Genomic DNA, 12,126 nt, shown 5'->3' with positions numbered 1-12,126 from the left:
TCAATGCAATACCTCAAGTAATTGCTGAGATATTAACCTATGTGTGCTTACACGCAAAACCGTAACCAGAATTTCCAAGTCGAGTAATAAAGGCCTATAATTTGCATTATATTCAAATAATTGTTATCTAATTTCATTAATTTAGTATGTAAGATAGTTGGGAATGCATATCCAAAGTTTCAATGCAATAACTGATGTATTTACTGAGATATTGACTTAAAGGTGCTTACATGCAAAACCTTAACCAAGGTGTGATGCCAACGCTGACACCAGGGTGAGTAGTATAGCTCTCCTTATTCTTCGAATAGTCGAGCTAAAAATGACACACGTATGGACGGTGGGTAGTTGTTTGTTTCCAAAGGCCATATTAGTCTTGTTGAGTAACTTCAACAACAAGTATTGTCTGCAACGCTTAGCTGTTTTTGCACCCTTAGAAGTATTGGCCCTCTGACATTTCATACACAATAGAAAGAAGTATTGGCCCTTGCATATTTCTTATAAGGTTATAAGGCCTAAAAACAAATAATACATTTGGTTTGGGTTACCCGACCCTACCTACGGAAAAGGCGCCGACCCTACCGTTTTTATAGTCAGTTTGAAAAAAATATATGAAAAAATTTAAAAAAAAATCAATTTTTTTTTGTTTTGTTTTTAAATATGGACTTTAAATGGTTATACAGGAGATACTTTAACACTATTCTCCAATGATGAAAATGACATTCTTATATAAAGCCTAATAATTTTTTTTTTAAAAGCCTACCTACCCTACCTATTTTTGAAAAGGATGTAACCCTAACCAAACAAATTTTTTTTTAGGCCTAAGTACGGTATTGGCACTCAATTTGTCTACTGTAAGAAGTATTGGCCCTCACACTTTTCTTACACATAAGTATTGGCCCTCTCACATTTCTAACACTGTTATAAGTAGTGGCCTGCACACTTCTTACACAAACATAAGGTTAAAAGTGAAGTAAAAAGTATAAAACCATTTTGATGAGGAATATTTAATAAAGACAATCAGATCTAATAAATATGACATTAAGGAAATTATTACAAATTTTATATAAATAATCCAATAATAGTAAATGAATAAACAAAAATGTCACATTGCAAGCAACTCATTTAACAGAAATTTAATCAATATATTAGTTTTCAATTCATTAATCACCTCACAAGATATACAGCACTTTCAGCATACGATTCATGATTAATTAGGTATAATGTTACCATCTACTTAACAATTATAACTCAAGTGTGTATGTTTGTGCAATAATATACAATTTCTGTGTCCAACATTTAACGAGAAGACCCAGTTCACATTTGAAAGATTCAACTCAATGGCACAATAGTCACCACACAAAATTCGCTCAAATTTTAAGCTTCTAATCTAGGAGCCACACATAAGGCAGTCGTCTTTGTTCTCCAGAGAGCACACCATCGTGGCCATGTTCTGCTCCTGTGACGTCGTAGCCTCCTCCTCTTCCTTGATTGCCTTGCTTTTCTCTGCCAGTTTTGTCTTGTCCACGGTGAACTGGATGGCATTGGCAGCAGGCTTTGTGCGGAGATAGTACATACCAGTCTTTAGACCCTGTAAAAATATGATTCAAGAATTGGCATATGGAAGATGTGTAGTAACAGTGAATGCATTACATATGTTTCATTACAAGCTTTTACAGTCAACTAAAGACAATTTTGAGTTAACAAACACGATTTGGATTAGTCCAAAGAATCAGGGGTTCTAACTGCTGATAATTGTCAATCCTGTAAATCAAGTTGGGGTACTGTTTTGAGTATGAGAGATTCATGCACAAAGCAGGGTAAATGGACTTAGAACGCATCGAAATTTATTTGGAAGTCATTTATATACATTAAGGTACTTCCTATTGTTTTTGATGCAAATATCTGAGCAAGAAACAATCTTTACAACTGCACAACAGTCTGAAGGTGAAAGCTTTCTATCCTGATTTCAGGATTAATCTTCATGTTTAGAACCACTTAAGATTACAACATTACAAATACAACTTGTTAGCAAGACATCCCAATAGACATATAATGATGCCAATACTAGCATTTACCAGTCCCTTTATTAAGTCAATTATAAATCCACAATTCTTTATTTTATTATTTCAAAATTTTAACTTTTGAATGTTTATACACAGTCTTTTATGGCATACCATTGTTATCAGAAAACAAAATCCTACCAGTTTCCAAGCATAGAAGTGCATGCTGGTTAGTTTGCCGTAGTTTGGTTCAGCGATGTGTAGGTTTAGAGACTGGCTCTGGTCAATGTATGCCCCACGGTCCGCAGCCATCTTGAGAACGGTCTTCTGGGAGATTTCCCACACCGTCTTGTAAAGTGCCTTAATGTCCTGCGGGATGCCATCTAATTTCTGTTTCAAGAAAAACAAAATCAGTAACAAACTGTCATATAGTTTACAGCAAAAACACACCAGTGGATGCCATTGTTATCTGCTTTTGTTCACCAGGATAGATAACTTAGAATAAAGGTATGGAATGAGAATGTGTTGTCACAAATTGCATCACTGTGCATTTCCATTATAGACAAACACTCGTACCAATATTAGTGATCAATTTTAGAGAAACACTTAAGTTAATCACCTGTATGGATCCGCCGTGAGCAATGAGCATGTTCTTCATGTCTTCATTCCATAGGCCCTGCTCCGTCAGGTCCTTCAGCATGTGGTGATTCACAATCTGTAGAACAAAACAGCATTACAAAAATAGGACTGTTAAAAAAACTGTCAAGAGTTATAGCACCCATGATTTGCTACTTACAGCAACAGTGCATTGACCCAAAATGTCCTAAATACAATATCAAGTTACTGACAGATAATCTAACCAGAAATACGGCAATGCAACTTGACAAGGTTTTCATTTGAAGCGATCAGGAACTTTGGCACATTAAAGTGCTGAGTATCTATAAAATATAAGCAGTGACCTTAAACTTGTTCATACCAACCACAAATATCATCTACAGCTTGATATATTCCAAGTTTAATCACTGCAGATTTTCTTAAGTTATTGATCCAAAACTCTTTCCCAATTTTCTGTTAATGTTTTACATCAGTCTGCTCTATACTAAGTTTCATATATCTACATTGAGCAAAACTATTTTCTATCGTTACTATCAAAGATCTTGAAAATGCACCCAAATGCAATCCAAAAGTACATCTGAATCTGAATTGTTGAACCAAAACACATTGCAAGATATTTCTCCATGTTACCTTCAGGGCCATCCATCAATTACATCGTAATATTAATACGAAATATTTTTTTTACTGTTAACTACTACCTCAATTACCCTACCAATTAACAATCTCAAGGTATATTTCTTCATATAACGTTTAACCAAAGTTCCATCACTATGCATTTTTCTCTTTAATTACAGTGACACTGCCCCGAAGTACTGCCTAAGTATCGATCCCAAAAAAGAAACCACTTGGTATGTATTTACAAAAGCTTTCTGAATAACAATTTTCACCACCATACCTCAGTTACAAAGAGCTTAAATGTTTTTCCCTACTTTTAGTTACAGCCATTTTGACCTTGATCCTGTTGATAAAATTAATATGCGAACCCAATGTATGAATTTGCATAAGTTAGCTAATACTAAATTTCAACACTATAATTCTGAAATTAAATTTCATTCCAAACAAAAGTCGAGGGGTTAGAGCAAGATCCAGTTATTTCCGTATTTTGAAAATGTTCAGGAGAAACATTAAATGTCATAAAATGTTTTCGACTCGGAGTTTTTGAATAAAATTGCACTTGTATACTTCTTTTATATAAAAGTAAATAGTGCAAAAGTTACAGAGTAAAATCTTCCTTGCTTGATGAGAAAAAGTCCAACTTCTGTTTTTGCATGCAAAATTTATTTATTATTTACAACATCGTTCCAGCAAGAACAGGTTATCTTGTTATAGCTGATTTTTGCACTAACATATTCGAGGTTGCATTTGAATAATGTTTCTGCAAATAAAGGTTATCTTTCAATAGTTGCTTTTTTCACAAACATTGTCAATATTACTTTATGGTATTAGTCCTGCAAAAACAGGTTACATGGTAATAGAGTTTTTTTCACAAACATTGTCAACATAATTTTTCAAAATTATTTATGCAAACAAAGTTTATCTGCCTATAATGGGTCTATCCACAAACATTGTCAACTTAAAATATTGATAATTTTATGCAAGAACAATTTATCCAAGCATACTCTGTTTTTGTTTGTAACGGTTAGGAAGCAAGACATCACTTTTGTCATGATCAAACACTGTACGAGGGGTGATCCAGAATTACGTGGACTTCTTACATATTTTCTATATTTTTCATCCAAATCATTTTAAAATTCATGCATATCTTATTTGAAGTATTCTGCATAGACGGTATGAAATTTAGATCTGTAAAATTTATGAGTATTGAAAAATTACGGGTTCTTAGATAACAGGAACGGACGGTCGGCACACCGTCTAAAATGAACGTTCACAAACGTTTTATGTATCTCTTACAACATGCTTTTCATCCATGTTTTTCTATGAAATTCCGCCAAATTACGTCATATTAAACGCTGACTTCATACGAATATACTTTTTAAATTTCTGACATCATTTCCGTTTAAAAGTCGTAATATTCTGACTTGATTACAAGCACAGTCTGGGATACAACATAGCGTCATTGGACTTTGAATAAGCGCGAGACTATAAGGATTTCCGTTAAATTGGGGAAAACACGGACACAGATTATGATAATGATGGCTGAGGTGGAAATGAAGCAACATGTGCCGTTCATTAGTATTTAACTGGCATTAACGTTTAAGAGAACAATGATATTTCATAGAAGACGATAAGGAAAAGGGACAGAAAAAGACAAGAGGCACGACGTTTTTCGACGTTGGTGAAGAACATCATCAGAGGGGATCGCCGTTTGACAGCACGTCGTAGCAAGCATAGTCGGGGCAGGGTACGGAAGTCCAAAGGGTTTTAAGAGAAGATTAAGGCGTGCGAAAAGTTTGTGCAAGATGGGTCCCTCATTTGCTATGAAAGGACGAGAGAGAAAAACCAGTGCTCCAGCCAGGATTTGAAAAGGGCAGGGTGGAGTTTTGAAAAAGGCAAGCTACATGAGTCGTGTAAGGGCGATTGGGGGTGGTTGTGGGAGGGGTCCCCCACTGTCACAAAGGGGGTTTTGGGGGATCTCCCCCTAGAATTTGTTTTGTGTTCATACTCAATTTAAATCATTTTCCATGATATCCAGACTTGAACAAAATGTGTTTTTTTTTCTCAAAATTTAGAAGGGTGTGTTTGAATTAAAATTTGTCTTTTTGTCTGTGGTTGTATGATTGTACTTGTCTGGAGTCTTCTTTATTGCAATGTCACAAATTTCTCCTACAAATCATGTAAAATGAAGAAAAAACAATGACAGTTAAACATTTAAAGCAATCAAATAAATAAATACACAAAACAACAAATATGTAGGGGACGAATCTTAGTTTGGTACGATCGGAATTGGGTACGAATGTAACATTCAGCCTGGCTGTTATTTAATTGTCTTTGGTAAAACAATGTATATGCTGATGTTTTAGAATAAATTGACAATAAAAATCACTGCCCTTGCTTTAACCCTTTAGCGCATGTATACGAGATAGGCCGACATAGCTCATTACCAGATGTATACGCATTTGGCCGACCGTATCCATTACTGGATGTAAACGCATGGCCCGCATATTTCAATAGGGTCATTTCAATATTTCAATTTTGCATCTTTCTTTTTGTAAACAATATCCCGGATGTTTATAAAATTAAAGTTTAACCTTTTGTGTATTGATTTTCCCTTGAAAATATCGTCTGCTAAATTGAGAAGGTGTTTATACTCCCAATCGCAGGTGTGATATTCCATTGTGACGTAATTAGACCACGAGCTAAGTACTGTATGGAATTTCCCCCAAATTCATTGATGCGTAAATCATTAAATATATTACGTCAGTTCATTTTACCATTGAAATCAATTGAGATTATATTTACTTAAAGGTAATATTTTGTTTACAAACAAAAGAAACAATTAGTAAATGAGAAAATGATGGGTAAATTTTCTGTGAAGCTTATATAATGTCCATCATAGTTGTGGCTGTAAAATAGGTCATGTGCAAGCGTTTTGTTTGATCTAGATCTTTTTATTCATACCGGAAAATCATTTATCGGCTTTCTTTTTTTGTAAACAATTTTATGAGGGGGTAATAAAGTTAAACAGACACCTTGGACTGGATCTCTCAGCTGGATGACACCGGATATTCCTGACATATTTCTGTGTACTAATACACAAGAACATAAATTGTCCGCTTTTTAATCCAGATGGGTCTTTTTTATGATAGGGGTAATAAAAATTAGATCGATCCCAGCATTTTATTACCCTTTGATTTAATGCAATTATGACATTTCAAAGAAATGTTACAAATCCATTTTGAAAATACATTCACAGCTGAAATAAAATAATTTAATATTTCATCATTGACACCATTTATTAGATAATTTAATTATCTATAAAAAATGAATTCACATAAAAAAGATTTGGACACAATTATTTGGAGTAACATTGATTTTAAGGTCATACTGCTGTATTCATTTTCTCATTTTCAAATATCCAGAAAAGTACCTATGCAGATAAGGACTGCTTATCAGTAAGATGGCTATTGACTGGGAGGTGTAATCTGGCCACTTGTCTATGTGCTAAAGGGTTAAAAAGTCATTTTTAAATCATAGAACATTGATAAAATAACTCCGAAATTCGTTCTGACAAAATGGCGGTTTCGGCGATTTTTGGCATGATCGTAGGCATGATAGGTAAAGACTACATAAAGCATCAACATATTTTTGTTGGTTATCATCATGAATATTTTACAAATAAACTTTCAAAACATTTACTGAAAAAGTGATGTATTTGACTGTGTTAGCGCCACCTTTCTTATGTTTACAAATCGGCAGTGACCGTCTGCTACAAGTCAACAATGTTTAAAATGGCTATTCACGTCTGTACAATACACTTAACAATTATTTAAAAGATTTAATTGTGCTTGTCAACATTTTTCACCATCCCTTCGCATTTGCTATCACATTTTACGAACTTTCATCATTGAATGAACGAGTTCTCAATGTATATTCTGATTGGCTGACAATCAATAGTCCCGCCTCCTGGCGATGTTTCTCTATTTGGCGGTTCCTAATTATCGGATTAGAAGATGACCGATTATGAATACACAGGTCGTCTGCTTATTACACAAATACACAATTAGCTGTCATATGACTTGGACAAGGCACATGGGAAGATGAAAGGGCAGTACGGTATATTTTAAGCCGTCAATGGAGGCATTGTGAAACCTAGCGGGAGCACTATTATCGTAAGTATTACGTAATTTGTCTCAATTAAGACAGCGGATTAAGGGCTGCCGATCTTTCATAATGATTTCAATAGTAAAAAGGGCACTAACGGAATAATTGGCGCTAATAGAGCACTGGTGAAAAGGGCACTACTCAAAAAAGGGGCAGGGCGGTAAGAAAAGGGGCACGGGCGCTGCGCCATTGAAAAACGGGCTAGCTGGAGCACTGAAAACGTATGCGTTATTCAAAGACTGCAAAGATTTGCACAGGAAGGTGAACAATTAATGAACCGGGTTACTTTGAAACGGCGTTATTTTTTTAAATAATTAATTTTTCTTTTTTTATATTAATATTATTTATTTATTTTTCTATTTATTTATGTTTATCATAATATATGAAGTTGACTATGCGTCAGTGTTGGTTGGTAAACTAAAAAAATATGACGCTTTATGAGCGCAGCGTCATTGACGTCACTGGACTGCGCCGGTCGGGTTCAACCATATGTCGTAATATGATTGTAATTTAGCGAAAATTAAATATTTTGCTCTGAAAATTACAGGAATTATATAAGATATGTTATATGTATTGAATGTGAAGTTTCTACGTTCTATGTGAAATGATATTTGAATTATTAAAAAAGTCCACGTAATTCTGGATCAACCCTCGTATGAACATATAAAAGCTTCTTCCTAGCAACATAAATAACCAAAACTTTGGCTGCTTAAGTCAAATGATTTCATGTTTAGATAATATGTCTTTGCAGAGAATAAATACATGTATAAATGTATGTGAGGATATAACATAACACAAACAAGTAAATTCCATCTCTTATTTACAACGTTTTAGATGAGATCATTGTTCAATTCATGATTTTTGCAAGGTTAGAAGTATAATTATCATTAATTTCAGAATAAGTAAAGTATAATAATTATTAAATTTGTAAAGGTAATTATAGGAATAGAAACAGCAAATTAAATGGTTATTCTAATGAAAGCTACACAATATGACTATGAAATTCAAAGTTTTACAAGTTTTCTTTGGCTTTTTGTATTACATTATGATCGTGAAAAAAAGGAGTTCCTGCAAATATTGTTATTTAGATTATAACAACTGTTGGACAAATAAAGATGAAATAAACATTCTAAACTAAGGAGTAAGAATATCTTACGCAACCATTATTCATAAATGTTTATGTATCTTAAGCCAAAAATACTTAGCAAATTTATGCTATTTAAGAACATAATGTAAAATGATAATGGTTGTATGGACTGTATTTATCAGAATACATAGATCTATCACTTTTCAAACAATGTTAAATTGTTTCGTGCTTACTTTTTTACAGAACATCATAAATTCAAATAGTTCGTGGATATGACTACTAGTATTTAATTTGCTTACAACTTTTTTACATCTGAAAATACAACATTTCGACTGAAGCTCAGTTTTCTTCAGCACGTGCTTTCACTTTACACATCTATGTCACTGTCATCTGATTATTCTGCGTCAGGCTGTGGCAGTTTATCCACAACAGAACTATTGGAAGGAAAGGTTTTATAGTATTCGTGAAACTCCTTCAGGATCATTCCACTTTTGCAAAGTGAAAGGAGGTCCATTTTCTTTGCTACTGAAATGGGAAGCTTCTGTTAATACTTTGGTTGAATACTTTGTTCAAGTTTTTCAGTTTTTGATTACTCGAAACTCGACCCGCATGTCATATTTAAAGTACATTATTTTTGTGTCTTCTTATATGAATCTTATATGCCTCATCTGTCTCCATGAAATCTTTTGACCTGAGCTTTCACTTGATTCGTTTTCATGCTTCTGTAATAAAGAAAATCAGTGTGTTTCATCGGAATAACCATGTATGGATCCTTTCTTCTGGCCATACTGATAACCGTATCCCCTTGACTTGGGACGAATATCTGTGTCTTCTTTTTTGCAAACTCGATAGCTGAGTGGATGCTGTCACATTTCATATGTGTATGGTCACTTTCCAAGAACTTGTGATCGAGTATCTTTAAATTTGGTGATATATGTTATGGCATGAAGCAGTGAGAGCGCAACAATCCGGTTCTTGTTTTGGCCTATACATTCATCAGAATAGAAGATAACATGCTCTACTTCAGAGGGTAGTGATAGTAAATACAGTCTAAGGCAAGTAGCAATTTCACTAGAGCCTCTCATGCCATTGGCTTCAGACCAAAGATAACCAGATCCCTTCCCGTACCCTAGATCAAAGACTGACAGGTTATATACACATAACTTTCTCATGTAATACATGTCAACTCTACTTGTATCCACGCGCTTTTTCTCCATATTGGCTAATGCAAGAGGCAGAAAGTCAGCAACTCTGTTTGACCAATATCAATCACATTTAAGATTCTCTAGTTCTTCCAGATAGTCAAATACAAAGGTTTCATCATCTTCTGGTTGATGCACGTTTAGCAGAAAACCAGCATATTCTTCCAATTTTATTTCCAGGTGATCACACAATATCTTTCTTAATTGTAAAGTCGCCATACTTAATGCAGAAGAGCGTATAACTTTTATCCTCTCCAATCCATTACTTTTGAGAAGTTGATCCTGCATACTTTTATTTGCCTTTATTCTTGCATTTCTTACCAATTGTTCTCTATAACTTGCCTGTGTCACTGATGTTGCTGACTGCTTCTTGCTTATATTTGGTGATCTTTTGTCAAAGGATGCATCATTATATCCCTCTCGTGACTTTTTTCGCTTATTTCTTTAGCTTGTATTCATTGAATTGACAGCTCTTCTTTTTCTATCAATGTCTTTTTCAATTTGATGCTTATTTCTGATAGCTTTAATAAACACTCGTTTTGTTTTAATTTTTCTTTTCCGGTCATTCTTAGTCTTTTCGGATACATCAGACATATATTCTGTGTCAGTTAAGTTTAAATCTTTGGAGCATGGTTGATATGGTTTGTCTAAATCATCATCAATATCTGATCAATCAGATGCAATGTTTTTCCAATCACAGACAAGATTGATTAATGGGACATTATCACTATCTCTTCCACTGTCAATGTATCTGAGCTTCTTGTGAGTAGGTCTCTTAAATCGTTTCTTTCGATGTTTTTCATTTATTTATTTCTCCTTTGTGTTAGGCTCCTTTATAATATTGTCATTTCCTTTTACATCTTGTCCCAAGGGCAATTCATTTACGGTGTTTTTATCTTCATTTACACCTTGAACACTTGACAACTTATTGACAGTATTGTCACCTTTATTTATATCTTGTGCAATTGACGACTCATTCATGGTATTGTCACCTTTATTCATATCCTGTACACTTGACAACTCATGAACATTATTGCCAGATTCATTTACATCGTGTACACTTGACGACTTCTTCACAATAGTGTCACCTTTATTCAGATCCTGTACTCTTGACGACTGATTAACATTATTGCCAGCCTCATTTACATCTTGTTTAATTGACGACTCATTAACGGTATTGTCATCTTTATTAACATCTTGTACACTTGGCATCTTTTCTTCACAATAAAGTCGTCTTCATTTACATCTTGTACATGTGACAACCCATTCACAATATTGTCAGTTTCATAAACATCTTGTACACGTGCCAACTCATTCACAATGTTTTCATTTTCATTTCTGTCTTGTACACTTGACAACTCATTCACAATATTGTCATTTTCATTTCTGTCTTGTACACTTGACAACTCATTCACAATATTGTCATTTTCATTTCTGTCTTGTACACTTAACAACTCATTCACGATATTGTCATTTTTATTTTCATCTTGTACACATGACAACCCATTCACAATATTGTCAGTTTCATTAACATATTGTACACGTGACAACTCATTCACGATATTGTCAGTTTCATTAACATATTGTACACATGACAACCCATTCACAATATTGTCAGTTTCATTAACATATTGTACACATGACAACCCATTCACAATATTGTCAGTTTCATTAACATCTTGTACACGTGACAACTCATTCACAATATTGTCATTTTCGTTTCTGTCTTGTACACTTGACAACTCATTCACGGTACTGTAGTCGTCATATTCATCTTGAACACATGACAACCCATTCACAATTTTGTACACTTGTCTCATTCCCTGTATTGTCACCTTTATTTACATCTTGTACATTTAGCGACTCATTTACAAAAATGTTCAAATCTATGGATCGAAAAATCTCATCTTCTGTATCTGACCACATCTGTAAAATAATTAAACAGACAAAGGTGTCATAAATTAAGCTTACCAGTGTAATATTTATAATAGTTTAAAGAATAAAATCTTCATAATCATTTATTTAAATACAAGATAATTGTATGTATATTTCAAAGATGAAAATGCAGAATGCAGAATGCAAAATCAAAATCGTTTCTGGTTTGCTACTCTTGTAAACACTCTCGTGAAAGTTATGTATTTAAAATCAATGTACATGAAAACAATAGGAGGCTGTAGAAAGTAGTACCAAATTTGTTTGCGATATTGTTGAAATGAATGAATAAATAAAAAAAAAATTACTTACTTTTTACAATTAAATATCAAAATCCGCTTTGAAACATGAAAATTCTCTCTCCAACATGTTGTCACGTTTACAAGATGCTAATGAAACTGAAAGTAAGTTTCTGTAATGACTCTAAAAATTCAACAAAAGTTTAAGATTTCTTCAATGCATGGTTTTTATCACTCAACAGGCCACATTGTTATCTTTCACTCTCTGA

At 33.8% G+C, this 12,126-nt stretch overlaps 1 protein-coding gene across 1 annotated transcript in view; it reads right to left on the bottom strand.

Moving 5' to 3' along the window:
• Positions 1 to 994: 994 nt before the first annotated feature.
• LOC128227891 (ribonucleoside-diphosphate reductase large subunit-like) overlaps positions 995 to 12,126 on the bottom strand; it is a 36,573-nt gene continuing 25,441 nt past the window's right edge. The window contains exons 17-19 of the mRNA XM_052938822.1: positions 2,620 to 2,715; positions 2,202 to 2,390; positions 995 to 1,588 (exon numbers count right to left, since the gene is read on the bottom strand). Coding sequence (XP_052794782.1) covers positions 1,388 to 1,588; positions 2,202 to 2,390; positions 2,620 to 2,715 — 486 coding nt within the window. The 3' untranslated portion in view covers positions 995 to 1,387. The remainder of the gene's footprint in view (positions 1,589 to 2,201; positions 2,391 to 2,619; positions 2,716 to 12,126) is intronic.

This window comes from Mya arenaria, chromosome 3, assembly GCF_026914265.1.
Source record: "Mya arenaria isolate MELC-2E11 chromosome 3, ASM2691426v1".
In the NCBI taxonomy this organism is placed as follows: domain Eukaryota; kingdom Metazoa; phylum Mollusca; class Bivalvia; order Myida; family Myidae; genus Mya; species Mya arenaria.
Note: the sequence above shows the minus strand (reverse complement) of the source record. Positions and strands in the feature narration are given on the sequence as shown.